At 39.8% G+C, this 23,450-nt stretch overlaps 1 protein-coding gene across 1 annotated transcript in view; it reads left to right on the forward strand.

The window, feature by feature from the left end:
* Nucleotides 1-23,450, forward strand: part of snx9b (sorting nexin 9b) — a 122,047-nt gene that overhangs the window by 9,505 nt on the left and 89,092 nt on the right. Inside the window, exon 2 of the mRNA XM_059986078.1 lies at nt 13,108-13,194. Within this exon, the coding sequence (XP_059842061.1) occupies nt 13,108-13,194 (87 nt within the window). The remainder of the gene's footprint in view (nt 1-13,107; nt 13,195-23,450) is intronic.

Here is a 23,450-nt window from a genome sequence, read left to right on the forward strand (position 1 = left end):
CAGTAGAAATGTGATCTGTTAGTTTTCAAAGGTGTATGTACTCCAACATATTTTGGCTCAATACAAGCGTTCTCACTGCTAGATCAGAAAATCATACATAGATTTGGTGGTTGTAACATCAGCAAAACTGCTAGTTTCATGTCATTGCTCATTATGAAACTGACAGCAATTTATGAAGCACACAATTACAGTTAACCAGCTATTGCCAATAATAATTCCCCCCACCACAGAACTGTTTTGCAGCCATCTCTAGTCATGATTGATCAGACAAAACATTAAGCTATTTAAGCATCATTTTTACCTCAAGGTACCCTGATACGATATTGTGCAACTGTTTTTAAAGTTATAAACTATAATTACTGTTTAGCACAGATGAGAAAATCTGCAGATGCTGGAAATTCAAGCAACACATGCAGAATGCTGGAGGAATTCTGCAGATCAGGCAGCATCTATGGGGGAGAAAAAAGTCAACAGTCAACGTTTTGGGCCAAGACCCTTCATCAGGACCGAAACATCAACTGTTGACTCTTTTCCATAGATGCAGCCTGGCCTGCTGAGTTCTTCCAGCATCTTATGTGTTCACTGTTCAGCAGCTTCTTTTATTAGTAATCTTTGTCTAATGAGTGTGATTTTCTCCAATGAATATTTCAAAATACAACGTAACTTTTAAAATATTCACTACTTTAACTTAAACTTGTATGACAGCCCTAAACTTTATTTTGTAATCTGTAAAAATGCCATCTTCTTACATGATTGAAAAGGGTGATGTCTTTTTAATTTCCTTGTTTACATATGCAAGTACTGGTCGGCCTGGCTTATCAGGGAAATTCATTCCTGAGAACTGTCCATAAGCCTATGTTTTTTTTCTCTCTCCAAGATGGACATCCGTTCTCTATAGTTTTTATAATTTATTTTCATCAAATAATCACTCACATAATTTCAAAGATTTAATGATTACTTTTATTTGTCACCTGTACGTCTGATTAATTCAATGGAATTTGTACTACATCCAGTCATTAATTAATACTACATAACATATTATCTGGAAAAAATTCTTTAACAGTTAATGGGGAAAAAAAGTATAAAATCTGGTTTCCATGACTAAGTTTATCAGTATCCTGGGAAGCTCCTGTATTTTTCACCATCCTTGGCAGGCTGATCTGATAAATAATCTGATTTATTGTTGAACTCAATACCAGGCTAAACCAACTTGGGTCCACACCACACAGAGAACAGTAGATCTTCGGGGATATCTATCTTTGATTGCTTCCAGGGATCTGAATTCAAACTGCGTAGAATGGTCTTCTGCTTTGAGCTTTAATCTAAAGACTTGAGAGTGTAATCCATGCTAGTACTTCAACACTGTTAGGTGCTTTCCAAATAAGATATGAAATCATGGCCCCCTCTGCTGCTCAAGTGAATGTAAATTGTCTTGCGGTCAGCAGTTCTGTTCACCAATAGCTTTTCATCAACCAATATGTAAACAGATAATCTGGTCATTATCTCAGTGTGGTTTATGAGATGTTGTGCTTAAATTTACTGCTATTTCTCCCACCATTACAATGCGGACTTAAGTTTGAGAGCAGTTGTTTGGCTGTAATGCATTTGAGTTTAAATAGTGGTTGTTTTAACTAAGTGTTTCCTATATTATTTCTCATTAATGTTTAACATACTGGGACATTGGGACCAGATCTGGGGCAGGATGCTGTTGTGGGGTTGCTTTGAAATTAATTTGGTAAGGAGAGAAGAACTAAGATGAAGAGAACGCATGGATAATTATTAGAGACAAATGACAGAATAAAAGGTCCTTCAGAAGTGGGAGGAGTAATTTTGAAAGAGATGCAGTACACCTTAAATGTGGATTTTATGTGCATGTATGCAAGTGAAGAGCTCCTGTAGGAAAGTGTTGCTGATGGGTTTATTATTTTTGTGATCCCAGATAGTGTTGCCTTTTTGGAAAAGGATTATATTTAATTCAGTTTAGTTTAAATCCATTTGCTTTTGCTGGCAAGAGGAACTATTAAACTGCTTCTCAACTACTATACGAAGGCCATGGAGGAATATTAATCAAGAAGTAAGAATCCTATCAGTGACAGTAATAGTGCTTGGTTAAGAATTTGGAAAATTTTATAATTTTAAAATTCTCAAAATTATTGCACGGCAGACAAAATGAACTTAAAGAGCAAGGCACACGATATGCTGGAGGAACTCAGAAGGCCAGACAGCATCTATGGGGGGGGGGAAAAAAGTAGAGTTGATGTTTCAGGACGGCCGAACAGTTTGAGCTTGAAACACCGACTGTACTTTTTTTTCCATAGATGCTGTCTGGCCTGCTGAGTTCCCCCAGCATTTTGTGTGCATTGGTTGGATTTCCAGCATCTGCAGATGTTCCTCTTGTTTGTAAAGAGCAAGGGATGGTTTCAGTCCATTGACCTCTGGGTTTGTTATGAAAAGAAAATCTGCATGAAAGGTTGTTCTGTCAAATGAGGAAAAATGCTTTAAAATAGAGGATTAGTCAAAGGTCAAAACATTGAGAATGATTGAGCAACCTTTAACGAGTTAGCAAGGATAGAAGAAAGATCAATATTGCAACTGCTTTTACATTCTATATTTATGACTTGGATGTACTTTTAAAGTACCTTTCTTTAAGTTGCTGATAATACAAAGTGAATTAGCCATGATTGAATGGTGGAGCAGACACAATGGGCCAACTGGCTTTATTCTGCTCCAATGTTGTATGGTCTTCTGGAATCCTGAGGATGATGGAGTTGGCAGTGAGAAACAGGCAGGTTGAACAAGTGGTCAAGAGGATACAGGAGAGTTAATGCATGAAATGTAAGCTTTTTGTTGGGAAGAATAGCAAAACGGTGCAATTTTTAAAAGGTGAAAATATTTTAAGCAAGAGAGCAGTTATATTGACTGATTTCCATTCGGTTAGAAAACAAAATTTTGAAGCCTTGCACAATTGGGAGCCTTAGGGTCTCCTCCTATTTCTCACATAAATAGGAGTATATTGCGGGGGACTTTCAGAAAATTAAAAAGAATGAATGAATAAAAAATATTGACCTATAATTATCCTAAAGCAGTCTGAGGAGAAAAATGATTTGGGACAGAGAAACATAGAAAACTTACAGCACAGTACAGGCCTTTCAGCCCACAATGCTGTGCTGAACATGTACTTACATTAGAAATTATCTAGGGTTACCCATAGCCCTCTATTTTTCTAAGCTCCATGTACCTATCCAGGAGTCTCTTAAAAGACCCTATTGTATCCATGTCCACCACAGTCGCTGGCAGCTCATTCCACATACTGACTGCTCTCTGTGTTTTTAAAAAAAAACTTACCCCAACGTTTCCTCTGTACTTACCTACTTCCAAGCACCTTAAAGCTGTGCCCTCTTGTGTTAGCCATTTCAGCCCTGGGAAAAAGCCTCTGATTATCCACACAATCAATGCCTCTCATCATCTTGTACACCTCTGTCAGGTCACCTCTCGTCCTCCGTCGCTCCAAGGAGAAAAGGCCAAATTCACTCAATCTATTTTCGTAAGGCATGCTCCCCAATCCAGGCAACATACTTGTAAATCTCCACTGCACCCTTTCTATAGTCTCCACATCCTTCCTGTCATGAGGAGATCAGAATTGAGCACAGTACTTCAGGCGGGATCTGACCAAGGTCCTATATAGCTGTAACATTACCTCTTGACTCTTAAATTCAATCCTACGGTTGATGAAGGCCAATACACCATATGCCTTCTTAACCACACAGTTAACCTCCGCAATAGCTTTGAGTGTCCTATGGACATGGACCCCAAGATCCGTCTGATCCTCCCCACTGCCAAGAGTCTTACCATTAATACTATATTCTGCCATCATATTTCACCTACCAAAATGAACCACCTCACACTTATCAGGGTTGAACTCCATCCCAACAATCACCAAGATCTTTTTCCACAGTGAATACTGAAGCGAAGTCAAGGAAATCTGCAGATGCTGGAAATTCAAGCAACACACAAAATGCTGGTGGAATGAAGCAGGCCAGGCAGCATCTATAGGAAGAAGCTTCATTAGTCCTGATGAAGGGTCTCGGCCGGAAACGTTGACAGTGCTTCTTCCTGTAGATGCTGCCTGGCTTGCTGCATTCCACCAGCATTTTGTGTGTGTTGACTGAAGCAAAGTGTTCATTAAGTACCTCTGCCATCTCCTCCAGTTCCATACACATTTTTCCACTGTCACACTTGATTAGTCCTATCCTCTCACACCTTATCTATTGTTCCATATGCAGTTTTGTGTTGTTCTATCACCAATATGACATCCTACTTTCAAAAATGCGTTCTATGTTGGCATGAACTATACCCAGTGTGTTGTTCGTAGTTCTGCAGTTAGTGCTGCACGTCTGTCCAAACCTTGGATTGTGTCTGTGTGGAATTTGTGCATTCTCCCTGTGACCTATATGCATTCCTGCTGACTTCCAGGGTTTCCTCACATACCTCAGAAACTGGCTGGCTACTGCAAGTTACCACTTATTGTGACTTACTCTAAGAAACAGAAGGGAGTTGATGGGAATGTGAGAGAATAGGGGAAAAGAAAAGAGAAATGTGTGTGATATGATTACCCTGCAGGGATCAAGTTTGGATCCAATAGGATGAATGACCTCATTCTGTTCTGTAATAAGTATAATTTTTTCTTTTGAGGACCAGATCATAGAGCTGGAATGCTTTCTGCTCCTGATACTAGACAGCACCAGCTTTGAATCTCTTAATTCATTTATCACATTTTTGTCCTTGACATAGTGCAAAGTGTCCCATGTGTGGAAAATGGAGCTTGATTTCAGGAATGACTGTGTGGAGTTTACTTCTACTAATTTTGAAATGTGCGGGTATCCACCAGTCAAAGGTTTGAGCCTTTTTTTCCAGTTTAATGTACATCCCAGTCTGTGGACTGATTCTGTTTAATATGTGGACTCTTCAATAATACACTCAAGCTGAAAGCTATATGTCACATGAAAAACGAGTACTTACTGTTAACAAGCTGTGCCTATCTATTGTGACTGACCGAGGAGCCATGTGGAATATTGAATGTGGTTGTGGATGTCAGCTTGCTTCAGATGTAATTCTCTGATCTAAACTGAAAGCCGTTCTTGCACGAGTCCAAAGAGGAACAGCAGATGTGACTTTGCTTGCACCTGTTGATCAATTTATCAATCAGTTGAAAGATGGTTATAAACGAGGTTTTCACTTAATGTTAGGAAGTTTGCAAACGCACACTTGTGTAGCAATAATCAAGCAGCCTTTGATGCTTATTCGGCTTTGCTTCCTGTTTTGTGACGGACAACAGTTATTTGATTGGAATAATAGACATGAAATTTAGTCATTTAAGGAAACAAGCCTTCATGGTCTGCTCATTTTTGCAGTCTTAGGAATATTATTTCTGATAGTTTGGTTGTTTGCAAAGGGTAATTCAGTGACTTTATTGTCTTTATTATATAAGTTTTTAAAGATGGAAATAGTTTATAAACTTGAAGCTCACTAAATTAAAAATTAGAGAATACAAAACAATCTAGGTCATTTTTATGATATATAGTGACAACACTGGCAGAGGGGACTTGAGATTGTTCTTGTGCTGACAAATATAATTTGCAGTGAATCTAGATTCAGTGCTTCAGTTAGTCGACCTGCTGTGTTAGCTCCAGTAACCCAAATTCAATCCTCTAATGCTTTCTGCTTGGAGACTGTGTTCTCCCAGTGACTGCTTGGATTGTCTTACCTCAACTTTTTTTTTCTCATTTTCCAAAGTTGTTTGGGTTGGTAGATTATTTAACCTCTAGAAATTGTTCAAGAGTGTTGGGAGTTATTTTAAGTAGTTGATGGTGTGGACTGAGGAAGTTAAAAGGCCTGTTGCCATACTGTATGACTCTGATTTAATGACCTGTATTTGTTTTGGTAATGAGAATAGGCTGTGAATGGAGTCATGGTATGCCAGATGTTAATATTGACGAGCTGGAGGTGTTAGCTGCAGCAAGTGTGGAACCTGGAGAACTTGGGGCTATAATGGAGAAATACTCAGGATGGTAATACAGTTGAATTGTACCTAAGGCTGAATAGAAATAAGGGTAAATCCATTATAATTTCAATTTAGACAACTTTCTTCCTCCTTTCCAGAGATGTGGGTTCATAAACCTCTTGTAAATTGTCCCCAGTGAGTCAGGGTGTTGAGGAATCTGGAGAAAATTGATGAGAATAAAATAAGATGAGTTTAAATCGGTGCTTGGTGGTTTGTATGGATTCGGGAGGTAGAAAGAAAATGGGTGGTTGTTGTGCTCTCTATTTAAGATGTGAGTAACTAGTCTGTGAGGAAAGGAGGAATGTTTGTAGAATACAATTCTAACCTTTGTTTTATAATAGGTACTCTATAACCATTTAGCTTGCAGAAATTGATTAGAATGTTAAATTGGAAGGAAGCTACTGAACATGTAATTGGAACATTATGTCTCCAAAAGAAACTTAGGGAGATCAAGTGCAAATTCAGTGTGCAAGAACTGAATCAATTCGTCTTTTAATCCTAATTGAGTTGCATCTGTGACAGAGACTGTGGGTCCTGCATTGGAGCTGCCAAGCACCTTCAACTCAGATTATAGTGGAAGCAAGAAATTTACTCCCACTTTTATAGAGGGAGTAAGTCATTCTAAGTTCACTGATGACAAGATAGTGGTAGGGCTCATCAACAATGATGAGATGGAAGAGCTCGAGACCTAGTGCTAGGCAAATAACCTCTTCCTCAATGTCAACAAGAAAAAGGAGATGGTTGTCAACTTCACGAGAACTTGCACTACTCACACCTATTCTTATATCTCACACAACCGCTCATGGTTCCAGAACATATTCAGCTCAATCAGGAAAGCTCACCAATGCCTCTACTTTCTGAGAAGGCAGAAGAGAGCTGACTATGCACATCTGTACTCGTGTCATTCTACAGATGCACAGCTGAGAGCATCCTGACAAGCTGCATCACTGCATGGTATAGAAACTGCACTCCAGTGAATGCCTGGCTACAGCCTTTGCGCCATCAAGGAGATGTATAGAAAGGTGTCGGAAAAGGGCCAGTAAAATCATGAAGGAGCCCACCCACCCTGCTCTTGAACTGTTTGTCCCACTTCCATCAGGGAGGAGGCTACATAGCATCCATTTTAGGACCACCAGACTCAAAAGCAGCTACTTTCCTAAAGCAGTAAGGCTAATCAATACCTCCACCCACTAATCCACTCATCCACACCCCCAACCACCACTGCTAGTATCACTTTATGGACATTTTCTCTCTAGCTCTATATCTGTAAATTGTGTTTTCTTTTGTGTTCTATCTTATTTTTGTGCTGTATCAGGTTCAGAGTAACAATTACATTCTCCTTGTGTACTGGAAGTGGCATTAAACAATCTTGAATCTTGAAATCTCCACCCCAAGGGACAAATTAAAAAGATAAAGTAACAGCAGAAAGTACAGGATAATAACCTCCAGATTTCAGGAGGCCTTTGTCAGTTTATGACAAAATAAGGAACTGGTTTCTGTAACCACAGCCCTGATCAAATATGTTTAAGATCTTGGACAACAATTTGTACTTGTGCAATTGATAAAAGTACCCCTGGGAATTAAAAGAAAAATTGGAGATATTCAGCCATGGAGAAAGCTTAAGACAAAAATAACCGAAGACTAAGGAGAAGGGAGTGGTAAGATGGTGACGCACTCGGATGCAGCTGCCAGTTTAATTGTTCATCTTGCACACCTCTTTTATGATCACAAGTCGCTGCTGGATACTAAGAACATTGAGTACTGCAGGACTATCCCATCAGTGAATTGCTCGATAGTGATAGAGCTGAACTTGTTGAGTTGTCACCTGGACCTGTTGCATACCATTGTGCCGAGATAGTGTACAGTCCAAAAAAAGGTGCGAATGATTGTCTTGGATGTTTTTTATTGTGATTGGGAGACTCAGTCAGATATTGGTAACGTAGAATACTGCAAGCTCAGTACACTGGTTCATTACCTCGGTTTTTATGTGAAAATGGCCCACGTGCCTTGGAGTCGACTGTTGTAAGTCGCCAACGAAGGAGATGAAGATTAAATAAATTAAGGGCATATTGGAAACTGTTAACCTGGCCCCAGAATTCCCAAGAAAATAATATTCTATGTAGATAAGTAAACTTAGAGGTGGTGCAGATAATTGGACAGGAAAAATTTGATAACTGCAAGAATTTCAACGAGAATCGTTTTAAAAGTGAATTTTTATGGAGCATGGGAGGCTAGTTGGAAGAGCAATATAAAGTGTTGTGGGACGTGGAAGTATTGATAAAGAAGGTATCCAGGTTGAATCATTTGGAATCTTATAGTCGGATTTTAAAAATCTGCAAAGTATATTTAATTCGAATCAGAATTTTCACCCAATTGAAAACATGGCTTATTTGTCAGACATATTTTTGCTCAGCCTGGCAGATTTCCCATGTGTAGATCATGAGCAGATGATGCCATGTATCCTAAGATAATGGAATTACAGTGGATTCCTGTTAATTGGCTCACCTGAGGACCAGTACATTTTGGCCCAATTAAGTGGCTGACTCAATTAGTGAAAATTTCATGGATATCATTAAAAAGATAACATTTTAAAAATAACTGCCATTTTGCTGAGTAACAAATTATGCATTGAAATGAAATGCAGAACAAATTAGAACACTCACTATTTTTACACTGTATTAGTTAAACTGTATTAGTTCCTAATAGTTATTGGTGGTGGAATTAATCCAGTCTACGCTGCCGTGTCCGTTTGACTGTAAATGAATAAAATCAGCACAGACACCTCATGTAGATAATGGAGTGCCTTCAGACAATGCTTTCGATAATTGCATTCTCCCAACCTTCACTTCCGTTGTTAACATGAAAGATGATTATCGATACCCTCAAATTTTTCATTGAGCATTATTTGTTGAAGTAGCAAAATCGTTTCATTTTTATTCCTGGACATTTCTGGCATCTCCAAGCCTGAATGCTTAGAACCACAGTGAGCAAAACTGAATTGTCTTGCTACTTATTTCTCATGAACAATCAGTGATAATAATATGCAACTGACGCTACTTAAAAACTGTTTGCTCTAAGCATGGTCTAATGGTTGCATGAGTGTACCTGACAGATACTAGTTAGAAACTTTTTGGCAAGTCTTCTGTCTCAATAAAGCAGCATAGTGTTCCAAATCAATGAAGGGAGTTCCATTCATTTTCTCAATTTGTTTTTGCTGTTTAAGAGTTGTTCTAAATAAGCAGCTTCCTCGATTAACCAGTGGCCCAATTAACCAGAATCCACTGTATCTATTTCTCTTTAATTGTTCGGGTTCTTCTGTGCTACTTTTATTAACTTTCTGTTCCTGTTGCTTCTCAGTTTTGTCGAACCTTGCGGTCACATTCTTTGAATTTTTTTTGGACTCCTTGGAGATAAAACTGCTCTGTTTTTAGGCAACATCAATGGAGGAAATAAACAGACAATTTTTTGAGCTGTGGTCCTCATCCAAGACTGGAAAGGAACATGGCAGGAACCAGAGTAAGAATGTTGGGAGGGGGTAGGAGTACAGCCTGGTAGGTAATAGGTGAGGCCAGTTGAGGGGGAAGGTAGGTACATTGGAGAGGTTGGGAAAGACGTGAGAAGCTACGAAGTAATAGACAGAAGAGGGAAAGGGTAGAAGATGAATGAATCTGATAGGCGAGAGTGTAAACCATAGAATAAAGAGAGGGAGGTGGAGAACCAGATGGAGGTGATAGGCGGGACATGAGGGTGAGAAAGAGGAAGGGTAGGAGGGCTACTAGAATAAGGGAAAACAAAGGGGGAGATCATAAAAGTGGGTACAGAAAGTTAGAGAAGTCAATGTAGATGCCATCAGTTTTGGGGCTTCCCACACAGAATATTAAGCATTGTTTTTCCAACCTGAGTTTGGTCTCATTGTGGCAGGAGGCTGCTGTAGACAGATATGCCTATATGGAATTGAAATGGGTGGCTACCCAGCGATCCTGGCTGTTTTAGACAGAGTGAAGGTGGTCAACAAAGTGATCTCCCACTCTGTGTCGATTCTCACTGATGTATAGGAGCCTGCACCAGATTCAATAAATGACATTGACAGACTTGCAGGTAAAGTGTCTCCTCATCTAAATGGTGGTGAAGGAAGAGGTGTAGGGCCAAGTGTAGCATTTAGTATAATTGCAGGGATAAGTTCTTGGACAGACAAGTGGACAAGGGTGGACCATTCGTGGAGAGAATGATTGCTATGGAAAGTTGGGGTGGGGGTACACACAGGTGGAAGATGTGCCTAGTGGTGCCATCCTCTTGGAAATGTCAGAAGTAGTGGAGAATGATGTGCTGGATAAGGAGGCTTGTGGCATGTTAGGTAGGACAAGGGGAACCCTATCTCTGTTACGTGGGAGTTGGATGGGATATGAGAGCAGATAATGTGGAAAATGGAGGACATACGGCAGGCAGCATCGACAGTGGTGGAAGGAAAATGATAGTGGTCTGGGAATGGAAAGCTTCATCCTGAGAACAAATGAGGTAGAATAACTGAGACTTTTTTATTAGTAGTGACAAGATGGGAAGATAGCTGGGAGTCTGTGGGTTTGTGAAAGATGTCAGTAGGTAATCTGGGTCCAGAGATACGGATTATTTTAAGCATATTTTTAAATTCATTTAGAGATCCTGTATAGAATAGGCTGCACTGCCCTACAACCTGCTTATTTAACCCCAGCCTAATCATAGGACAATTTACAATGACCAGTTAACCTACTAACCGGTATGTCTTTGGACTGTGGAAGGAAACTGGGGCACCTGGAGTAAACCCATGTAGTTACAGGGGGAACGTACAGACAGCTCTGGAATTGAACTCTGAGCTCCGGAACATCCCGAGCTGTGATAGCATCGCACTAACCGCTACGCTACTGTGGTGCCCTAATCAAGAAAGGGAAGGGAGGTATTAAAGATGTCCAAGTAAATTTGAGGGCAGAGTGGAAGTTGGAGGGGAAGTTGATGAAATTAATGAGTCCAAGAAGGAGCACCAATGCATTCATCAGTGTAGCAGAGAAAGAGTAGGACCATTTGATAAGGTCCCACATAGGAGATTCTTGGGTAAAATCAAAGCTCATGGCATTGGGGGGGGGGGGGAGACATTTACATGGATAGAAAACTAGTTGGCAGATAGACAGCAAAGAGTAGCGGTGAATGGGTGTTTCTCGGAATGGCAGGTGGTGACTAGTGGGGTGCCACAGGGCTCGGTATTGGAACCACAGCTGTTTACCATTTACGTCAACGATTTAGATGAAGGCATTGAAAATAACATCAGCAAGTTTGCTGATGATACTAAGCTGGGTGGCAGTGTGACATGTGATGAGGATGTTAGGAGAATTCAGGGTGACTTGGATAGGCTGGGTGAGTGGGCAGTTACTTGGCAGATGACGTTTAATGTGAATAGGTGTGAGGTTATCCACTTTGGGAGTAAGAACAGGAAGGCAGATTATTATCTGAACGGTGTAAAGTTAGGTAAGGGAGAAATACAAAGAGATCTAGGAGTCCTTGTTCATCAGTCACTGTAGGTGAATGAGCAAGTGCAGCAGGCAGTGAAGAAGGCTAATGGAATGTTGGCCTTTATTACAAAGGGAATTGAGTACAAGAGCAAGGAAATCCTCTTGCATTTGTACAGGGCCCTGGTGAGACCACACCTGGAGTATTGTGTACAGTTTTGGTCTCCAGGGTTAAGGAAGGACATCCTGGCTGTAGAGGAAGTGCAACGTAGATTCACAAGGTTAATTCCTGGGATGTCAGGACTCTTACGCAGAGAGGTTAGAGAGACTGGGCTTGTACACGCTGGAATTCAGGAGATTGAGAGGGGATCTGATTGCAACATATAAGATTATTAAGGGACTGGACAAGATAGAGGCAGGAAATATGTTCCAGATGCTGGGAGAGTCCAGTACCAGAGGGCATGGTTTGAGAATAAGGGGTAGATCATTTAGGACAGAGTTAAGGAAAAACTACTTCTCCCAGAGAGTTGTGGGGGTCTGGAATGCGCTGCCTTGGAAGGCAGTGGAGGCCAATTCTCTGGATGCTTACAAAAGGAGCTAGATAGGTATCTTATGGATAGGGGAATCAAGGGATATGGGGACAAGGCAGGAACCGGGTATTGATAGTAGATGATCAGCCATGATCTCAAAATGGCAGTGCAGGCTCGAAGGGCCGAATGGTCTACTTCTGCACCTATTGTTTAGTGTCTATTACAAGTGTAGGTTTGAACCATTGACTGTTCCACATGGTTGGTGAAAAGTTGAGCATAGCTGGGTAACGTGCAAGTCCCCATGGCTACAACTTTTGTTTGGGAGATTGGTATGGACTCACTTATCACTAGGCAGCTTGTACTCCTCCCCCTTCCCCCACCTTATTCTGCCTCCTTCCTGCGTTCTTTCCAGTTCTACTGAAGAGTTTCAGCTCAAACTATTGACTGTTTCTTCCCATAGCTTCTGCTTGACTTGCTGTGTATGTGCTGTTCAAATTTCCAGCATCTGCAAAACCTCTTGTGTCTCTGTTTTGGATTGATACTGTTCACTGAATTTTGAATTGCATATTAAAATAGCAGTTATGCATTAAAATAATTATTCTTGTCAAATGTTTATATCCTACTTCTGAAAGGAGTTATTTTACATGTACGTGGTTTACAGTTAGTCCAATTTGATCATTAAAAAAGAAAATACGGCATGAAACATTTTATCTTTGTCATGACTTCATTTTATTGAATTATTATTTTCACATGACTTTAAAGACAGCACATCATTTCTTTGAAAAATCTTCTTGGTAGATGAAATGATTTTTTTAATTTCAGAAAATGTGCAAATAGTCTACAGAGTAAACTGGCAGTTTTGTTCAAATCACTACTAAGTTTGTACCTTAGACAAAGGAGGAAAATAAGTCTCATTCATCTTTTGGTTGTTGCCCCAATAGGCTTTGTTAGGTGACTGGGGTGAATTTTATTTACTGTTATTTTATTTCAGAACAATTTGACAACATTCAGTTAATATTATTTACTTGTCATTGAACAGGCCCGTGTTTTGTACAACTTCGTAGCTGAACCTGGAAATGATGAACTGACAGTCAATGAAGGAGAGGTCATCACCATAGCCAATCGGGTAAAACTCTTTTCTGAATAGTTTACTTTCATTGGTTTCTTCCTTTTGTTCTGAAAACCAGGACACCACTTGAGTCTTTGATCTTGCTGCCTGTGGAAAGTCTGCTCTGCTGATAAGTGCACACAAATGCTGGAGGAACTCAGCCAGTCAGGCAGCATTTCTGCAAGGGAATATGAGATTGATGTTTTGGGCCATGACCCTTCATTGGGACCGGAAATGTAGGGGGTTAAAGACATAACCAAGATTTATATCACTATTATTTCTTGTGTTTATACTTTGCTGATAGCTATGACTTTATGATGTATGCCTTGATAGTTGGACTCTCCTTGTTATAAATATTCCTTCAACATCAAGAAATAAAGGATTCAGTGATATCCATAACATAAGTAAAGTAAAATAAAATAATTTAGGAATTCAGCAGGACTATGTCAAGGGAGGGTGACTTTTGGATGTTATAGGGAGTATATTGAAAACGTCAAGAAATTGTTGTAAAATACAGATCTGAACATTAATTCCTTTATATTTAGAAAAACAGTCCCAATAAGATCTTAGTTTTAATAAATTAACATTTTTAAATTAAAGAAAGTTCATCCTTTAGGTTCCAGTGACTTTTTGAAATGCATATCATGATCATTAGCCTTTACATTTGTCTATCAGTTTCCTGATTTTTATTTTGCACTGAATTTCATTACTTATGTGAACTTCTTAGCTTTTTGTACTACAATAAATAACTTGAGGCCTGAAGATAACACTCACCAAAGATTCCATCTTTTCATATTTCTCTAAGATTGTTTTGAAGTGTATAATGACCTTATAATTCTGATCTGATTTTTTGACTTCAATTTGTTTTATTTGTCAATAGATTTACATATACATTAACTCATTTCTACAATAGCTTCTGCATTCTACTATATTTGCACTTAGCTTCCTGTATTTATCAACACTTCTCTTGTATTTCATATATTTTGATTGAAGCTGTTGTATGTAGGACTTTTTTCAAGAAATATGCATATTATTCAATAATTGAACTGAATTTCAGGTTGAAGTACAGGTTTAACTTTCAATATGGAATGAAGGACATTAAGAATATTTTTTTAAAATCAGTATTTTTGTTGATAAGCTGACAATACAGAAACATTTGTCAATAGCTTACATAAATGAATAGAAAGCAAATTCACTGGCTGCATTGCAAGTTGGCTGGAAAGGAATGAGACTTGTCAAGTGTATAAATGTCAGCTTGTGTAAGAGTAGGAAGTTCACTTGTAGTTTTGTGTAATTGGTGAGAAATACTCGGCAGGAGTACAGAAACAGACGGAATCCCGGGTGCCGCCATTCAACTGATTATTTACGTAACAGATTTTCCCCCGAGCCATTGGACTACCAACCTACTGACCTCTGCTGTGCCTATTGTCTTGTTTATTTGATTATAATGCTTGCACTGTTCTGTGTACAAAGTACTTTATGTAATCCTGGGTAGGTTGGTAGTCTAGCGTAGTTTTTGTGTTGGTTTACGTAGTTCAGTGTAGTTTTTGTATTGTTCATGTAGCATCATGGTCCTGAAAAAATTATCTCATTTTTACTATGTACTGTACCAGCAGTTATGGCTGAAACAACAGTAAAAAGTAACTTGACTTGATTTGAATCTGTGCTCCAAGAAGAGCCAGTGACTAAGGAGAGATCAACAAGAAATGTAAGAAAAGACATAACATTCATATAAAAGTAGAACCGTGGAATTAATATAAGGCTATTATACCACCTGTAAGCAAAATGGCAGAGGGAAAAATCAGGAGCATCAGGGCAAGGGTGCAAGGTTCCCATTAAAATAAAATGAAACTGACGAAAACAGAAATTTTAAAAGAAAGAGGGGCAGCTTAAAATTGTGTGGAGACAGCAGGATTGCACATGGACGAGTGTCCAGGGTTTCTCTGCATTGCAGCTCTTGCCTCATTAGAGCTTTGTACACTTATGATATATGCTATTTGCCTTAAATCTAAAGCTTAGTACTCTTGCTATTGACATTTTCCTCTGTTGCAAAGGTCAATAAATATGATGGAAGTGGATCACCTCTTATGTTTTCACTGTTAAAGTCCTCTGTAGCATTTTTGTTGCCACAAGTATTTTAATTAACAATATTGTTTCTTTCTATATTATTAGCAATACATTTTCAGTAACTTGAATGTATGTCCTTTATTCGACAAAAATAGACAAGATACTTATTGAATTTCAGGAAATCAGTTGTTTCTACCCTTTACATATTTGTACCTTTCCATTGTCTGTATGCTATTGTTTTTCCTTGTGATTTCTAGTCTTGTGCTTTTTAACAAGCTCTCCATCCATGCTGCTTTCTTTGTCACCAACTTGCTGTGTAAAATTTTCTATATGTCAATTTCCCAATAAATGCCTTTGGAAAATTCAAGTAGAGTAGACAGACTTGTGCTCTTGTAACAATCTTTCAAATGTTTTATTAAATTTGGTAAACATCTCCCTTTGATAAAATCTTGTCTGCATACTCATTTGATAATTTTCAACTTCTGTCATAGTAACTTCCAGCATTTGTTTCATAATTGAGCTTAAGGAGGACATGAACATTACCCTCCGTTAACTATTTATATGAAATATGCTTTTTCCCCAAATGAATGCATATGTGAGAACCCAGAAATTATATTTCCAATATTTCTGCAGCCACCACCTTGAGAAGCTCAATATGAAGGCCCTCAGGCCAGAAATTAGTTAACAATTTGTAAAATTAATAATTTAGAATTATTGTTTTCTCCAATCCCTCTTGGGTCACTGATTGCATTCATTCTTTGGTTTCCAATTATTTTTATCACTTTGTCTTTTAATGGCCAAATTGGTACAAGAAGTCAGAGTAGACACAAATGTGTTTACTATTTTGGCCATTTACCTTTTCTGCAATGTAATTTATTCTGGCATGGAATTTAAATTATCTATTATGTGGTTGTTAGAACTCTGCGTTCTCTGGACATTCTCCAGGCTACAGCTGCAGATTGTTCACTTTGTATACAAGTTACATTCTCCCGGAACAATTATTGCATGACCCGATTTACAAACCCATTTCTCTTAATTGAAACCATTGTAAAGTACAATTACGTGAGAGGCTTTCCATATTAGAGGTAAGGAATCGGTTTGTGCTCTTTGTTTCTGATTTCTACCTATTTTAATTCTGCCTACTCAAAAAAAATCCAGTCATTCTTGTCTAAATTTATAACCTATGTAAGTTGAACATAGAATGTTACAGCACATGACAGACCCTTCAGTCCATGATGTTCTGCTGACTTTTTAACCTACTCTAAGGTTAATCTAACCCATCCCTCCTATATAGCCCTCTAGATTTCTTTCTTTCATGTGTCTATTGATATAGAGTTTCTTAAATGTCCCTAATATATCTGCCTCTACTACCACCCCTGGCAGGGCATTGTATGCACCCACTGCTCTCTGATTTTTGTATTTCTGCCTTTAAGACACCTTAAAAGTGTTTGAAACCCCTTTTTATCGGGCGTCTTTAAAGGGGCAGCTCGTTAACCCCTCGCTAACAGCCACTGGACTCAGTGGTGAGAAAACTACCTTTCTCAGCTCCGTACGTCTAGGATGGATATGACTTGGGTTCCACCAAACCCAGGGTGTTTGGATGTCTCGCCTACCCAAACCCTGATCTGTGTGAATACTGTGTAATTACTGTTCCTGTGGAATCGCCCATCAGCAAGAAATAACAGACTGTCCACTGCATTCAATTATAAAGAAAGTATGTTTACAAATTTCAGCTTTATTGAACAGTTAGTAGGAAAAAGAAAAGGGAAAAAATAAAAAGGGTGCATTACAGTTAATCCAGTCAAAATGTACACAAGTTGGAGCTCATCTTGAAGTTGTCTTTACCTCACGCGCTGGACCCTATAATGAAAGGGGCCCATTACAGTCTGCGTAAAAGCCTACACGATCTTCTAATTGTCACTGGAACTCCATCATGAACAAATGGGCTCCTCCAGAGTATTGGTCTTTCCTCCTTGAAGCCATTCATTTGCACAAAGTGCCTTGTGCAACAGGGACAGCATCCTCAGCCATCTTCACTCCTGTCCTCTCCCAGCTCCCACCACAAAGACCTCATCCCACACCAGTGTCCATTACAAAACTCTTTCAGCACAGTATTCTATGGAACCTTCTCCCAGTTTCACCATCCTGATGAGATGACATCACAATCCCTTTAGCTTAAACCCAAACATGCTGAAAGCAGAACAGGGTTCTCTTCAAATCTACTAAAATGAAACACCTACTGTGCAGCAGTAAATATCTTAACCAGGGTGCTACACTCTTTCCCCACCAAAATTAGTCATGTCCTCATGACTTCGAAATTTATCAACCCATCTGTGATAACAGTTTTCAAAGGAATTTTGTGACATCAGGACCTCCAGTCCATTTGTAAATAGTAGTGACATATCTCACTGCGGGATAGGTGCAACACTGTTCCCTCAGTGCGTCATAGGCCAGCCTATCTGGGGGTTTCCTGACCCTTTGAGACTTCCTTATACCATCTTTGGCACTTTCATCTTCAGCCATTCCTTGTAACCTTTCCTGTCTACTAGAGTGTGCCTCCCCCTGCCTGTCACTCGTGTCATCTGGTGGCTCGGTCCCCCTGCTCCGTGACTGAACTTGGTCTCCTTCAGTTTAAGCAGGTGCTGACAAACATCTTCAACCTCCACTGGTGCTAACCAGTGAGACTTCTCTCAGAAAGGGGTGTTCTCAGTTGCTCTAATAGTGTGGCAAGTAATCCTGGAGTAACCAACCTCAGCCTCATCAGTAGAAAACACATCTTCATGTCCCAACACCTTCTCAGTTAATCTCCTTTTCCATTTGTTGGGCATTCCAGCAATCTTGGCATTGGCAGTTCCTGTCACACTAGCTACTCCTCCAGGACCTGACATGACAGGAATAGACTGGGTGTACCACACAGTTCCTTGTTTCTGATCTTCATCCTGCTTAGGAGGAACTTGTATTTTCTCAAAAGCAGCCATGAACAGGGTGGATGGATAAGGTTTTCAAAAAGTTCTCTCCTTGTATGCTCCCATGAACCTTCTCAGAACAGCAATATTTGTTTCCACAAGCATGGAGGCTCCACCCTTTTCAGCTGGGCCCAGGCAGACCAACACTGCTGTTTCAATAGTCTCAGTCTCAGTTACTCTAACATCTGTTTCCAAAAACTCCAGTTTCAATGACAAGCAACCATCATATGGGTACTCATCAGTTACTGAACAGCTGAATCTCAAGGGTACTGAGTGACGACAATGGTAAATGCGTCAAATATCAGTTGTAAAAGGATCTAGAAAGCAAAGTAACTTGAAAACGTGTGTTAAGTATGGCTGTAGTGTAAGCACCTTCAATCCATATGGCTACCTCAGAGCTTGGTCCCACTAAACCTTAAGGAATAGTGTTTTGTACTTTAGTATTTCCCTTGAGACACTGACGGGAACGTATCCTCTTCAAAATGCCAACCCACTCCTTACTGGGTCCCTCCATAGTGTTACCTCTTTCCTTCTCTGTTTGATTAACCACTGAATAACTTTCTGAAGGTTTTCCTGCCCTTCACACTTCCACTTGCAATGTTCAACTTCCCCATAGTTGTAACAGAAAATACCAGTCACTTCCTTTGTCAAGAGACTCTGCTCAGTAACAGCCCTGGTCTTGCTATGTCCCACCAGTGGGTTTGGCTGAGGACTTGTCCTGGACTCTCCCCACTATAGGAAACATTTTCTTCACATTCACTTGATTCAGACATTTCAATACATTATTCAATAGGTTGCAATGAGATTCCCTCTCATTCTTCTAAACTCCAGTGAGTATAGTCCCAGAGGTATCAAATACTTGTCCCTGGGATCATTCTCGTGAAACTCCACAGAACACTCTTCAATGCCTGCACATCTTTTCTTAGATGAGGGGCTCAAACTATTCACAATACTCCAAGTATGGTTTAAATGCTGCATTATAAAGCCTCAGCATTACATCTTTGCTTTTGTATTCTAATCTTCTCAAAATGGATGCTAACATTGCATTTGCCTTCCTCACCACCGACTTAACCTGCAAGAAGGCTCCCAAGTCTCTTTGCACCTCTGAATTTTGAATTTTCTCCCCTATTTGGAAAACAGTCTCCACCTTTTTTCCTCTTGCCAATGTGCATGACGATGCACTTACCTACATATTATTCCATGCCACTTCTTTGCCCATTGTAACAATCTTAAGACTTTCTGCAGACACTTTGCTTCCTCAACATTACCTGCACCTCTACCTTTCTTTGATCGACCAAAGTTGGCCACAAAGTCATCAATTCCTTCATCCAAATCATTGACATACAGTGTGAAAATAGATGGTACCAACAATGACCCCGTGGCACACCATTAGTCACTGGCAGTTAACCAGAAAATGCCCGCTTTATTCCCACACTTTACCTCAAGACCAGTCAGCCAATCTTCTACTCATGCTGGTACTTTTCGTGTAATACCATTGGCTTTTAACTTGTTATACAGCCTCATGTGCAACACCTTGTCAAAGGCCTTCTGAAAATTCAAGTTAACAACTTCCACTGACTGTCCTTTGTCTATCCTGCCTGTTATTTCCTCAAAGAATTCCAACAGATTTGTCGGACAACATTCCCCTCATGGAAGCCATGCTGACTTTGGCGTAGTTTTTCAAATGGTTGCCAATACCCCGAAACTTCGTTCTTAATACTAGACTCCCAACAACTTTCCAACCACTTAAGTTAGGCTAACTGGCATCTAATTTCCTTTGTTCTGACTCCCTCCCTACTTAAAGAGTGGATTGATATTTTCAATTTTTCAGGCCTCCGGAATCTAGTGAATCTTGAAAGATCATTACTGATGCCTCCACAGTCTCTCCAGCTACTTCTTTCAGAGCCCTGGAGTGTAGTTCATTTGCTTCAGCTGGCTTACCTACCTTCAAGCTTTTCAGCTTTTCAAGAAACTTCTTAATAATAACAGCAACACTCACTTCTGCCCCCTGACACTCTGGGATTTATTGCATTCAATGGTGATCTTCCTTGTGAAGACTGGCGCAAAATACTTATTCAACTCATAAGTTATTTCTTTGACCCCCATTACCACCTGTCCAGCATCCTTTCCAGTCATCCAAAATCAAATCTCTCTTTTTGTATCCTCTTTATATAATTAGCTAGATAACCTTCATATTTTATTTTTGCTTTTTTTAAGTTGCCTCCTGTTGTTGTTATTTGTTTTAAAGCTTCCTAATTCTCTAAAACTTCCCACTGTTTTTTGCTATATTATATGCCCTTTTTTATATACTGTATTTGACTTGTCAACAATGGTTGCCTCATCCTTCCTTAGAATACTTCTTCATCTTTGGGATGTATTGTTCCTGTGCCTTCTGAATTTGCCCCATAAACACCAGCCATTGCTTTCCTGGCACCATCTCTGCTAATATCCCCTTCCAATCAACTTTGGCCAACTCCTCTGTCATGTTGCTGTAATTCATTTTACTCCATTGTAATGCTGATACATCTGATTTTATCTTCTCTTAAACTGCAAGGTGAAAGCAATCACATGATCACTACCTCCTAAGGGTTCCTGTATCTAAAGCTTCCTAATCAAATCTGGGTCATTACATTACACACAATGCAGTTCTCCTAGTGAGCTCAACCACAAACTGCTCTAAAAAGCCATCTCATAGGCATTCTATAAACTTCCTTTCCTGAGATCAAGCACCAACAGGATTTTCCCAGTCCACCCATGATTTTTATTGCAACATTGCCAGTTTTGCATGCCTTTTCTATCTCCTGTTCTACTTTGTAGCCCCCTTCCTGACTACTGTTTGGAGATCTGTATATAACTCCCATCAGGGTCTTTTTACCCTTGCTGTTTCTTAACTGTACTCCAAGGATTCGACATCTTCTGATCCTATATCATCTCTTAACAAGGATTTGATTTTATTTTTTACTAATAAAGCCATTTGAACCCCCCCCCCCGCCCCATTCCACCTACCTCCTTGCCTGTCTTTGGATACGCTGTGTTTCCATAGATGTAATGCCGTGTAACCGATTTTCCCCCTTAGAATCCCTGATCCTGGCACTTGGGTGGCAACATACCATCCAGGTTTCTCTTCCACGTCCACAGAATCTGCTTTCACTACTGCCCTCCTCTTATCCCTCCTTTCCCTGCTGAGCCACAGAGCCAGACTCAATGCCAGCAACCTAGTCACTGTGTTGTCCCCTTGCAACAGTATCCAAAGCAGTATACTTATTATTGAGGGGAAAGGCCACGGGGTTGTTCTGTGTCGGCAGCCTATTTTTTTTCCGTCTCCCAACAGTTACCCAGCTACCTGCCTCCTGCAACTTAGGGGTGACTACCTCCCTGTAGCTCCGATCTATCTCCACTTCATTTTCCCATATGAGCCAGAGGTTATCCAGCTGCAGCTCTAGTTCCTTTACGCAGTCCTTTAAGGAGCTGTAGCTACAACTTTATTGGCAAGGAGAACCGTTTTGCTTAAATGGAAGGATTCCAATCCACCTACTGTCCTTTTTTGGCTTTCCCCCATTATGTCCTGTTTAAGTTTAGAGAAAATAAGAAGTCAGACAGTGGATACATCCTTTAAATTTGAGGAAACTTGGCGACCCTTTATTCATTATTTTCATAGACTCTGACTTATGGCCCTTCCAGTTACCTTTTCGAAGTTTTGGATTTGATCAGAAAGTTTTTCCTTTTTTCCTGCTTTTACTCTCAAGATGAACTGCCCAGTTTTTCTTTTTCTTTTGTGTTTTGGGTTTTTTCCCAATTAAATTTCAATTATAAAAGTTTCTTCATCTTTTTCCTTCTTGTTATGGATAAGAGGAGAATCCATTATCTTATTATATACTATTAGATTAATTCAATGTATGATCGTGATAATTTGTATTTTTCCTTTTATTTGAATTGTTATTGATACAGATTTTTGAGACAATTCTCTTGTTTATATAGATATATGTACTTTTTTTATTCTAATAAAAAGATTGTTAAAGGAGCTGTAGCTTAATGTACTTCATGCAGATGTAATTATCAGGGAAACTGGAGCTCTCCCAAATTTCCCGTATCTCACACAAGAAACATATTGCCAGCTCTGGATACATTCTCTGCCTGCTAGCTATGTACAAACAGAGAGAAAAAAAAACTTACCAGAAACTGACTTTCTTACTTGGAACCCCTGCATGTTCTTGTCAAAGGCCGTTCTCACCCCAATCTGTTGAGCCAAAGCAGGACCACTCAAACTCAGGCCCACTCACACTATGACAGCTCCAACAATGTCTGCTCAGCTTATACCTTCTTTCTTTTATTGGTCCTGCAATGATTTCACCCTGCCAAAAGGAAGCTGAAAGCTTCTGAGGCAACAGGAGTGAATCTGCAGATGCTGGAAATAAATAAAAAACACGAAATCCCTCCCCTCCCCCCACTTCTTATCCCCCCTCGACCATCCCATGTTACTTCACTCCTGATGAAGGGTTTTGGCCCGAAAAGTCGTTATTACCTCCTCCCATAGATGCTGTCTGGCCTGCTGAGTTCTGCCAGCATTTCGTGTTTTTTACTGAAAGCTTCTGAGCTCTTTATAAACTTAGTGCTGTGTCACCTTGTGCTGATTTCGGCCCATCTAAAGAAATTTGAATGCTCCCAAGCTCTTTTTAAACTTCAAGCTGCTTCACCAAAGAACGACCTCTGCTGAAAAGGAAGAAAGCTGGAATTAGTTATTGAAATACTTTGGATTATGGCTGTTTTAAATTATTTTTGGTAATTTCTTTGGTGATTTTTTTTAAAGTCAGCTCAGAAATATAGGATTCAGAATTAATGCCCCTGCTGTTTTCCCTGGCAGAGAGTACCTTAATTTTTTCTTCATTTGTTGGAGGGGAGTTTATTGGCTTTGACCTCGTGCATTCTCAAAGTAATTTTGACACTGAAAATTCAGTGCTATTGTTACACCAGCAGCCCCCTCCTTTGTGAGAATCGCAAGATCACTATTGATTTGGGTCAGGAGACCCAGGAAATGAGAGAGAGAGACGTGCTGAATGTCTTGTTACCCCCGGCGATATAAAGCTACGGGAAACGGCCACTGTCTCTTGGAGACGAACTTGTGTATTGCAGTACTGTGCTACATGGAAGCCCTCAGGCAAAGTGGGTTGGTTGAGGGAGGGATTGCATCACCCCAACCTGATTGACATCTGAGACCTTGTGAGTCAGGATAAAAGAAGGTCT

The sequence above is a fragment of the Hypanus sabinus genome, chromosome 12 (genome assembly GCF_030144855.1).
Source record: "Hypanus sabinus isolate sHypSab1 chromosome 12, sHypSab1.hap1, whole genome shotgun sequence".
NCBI classification, from domain to species: Eukaryota; Metazoa; Chordata; class Chondrichthyes; order Myliobatiformes; family Dasyatidae; genus Hypanus; species Hypanus sabinus.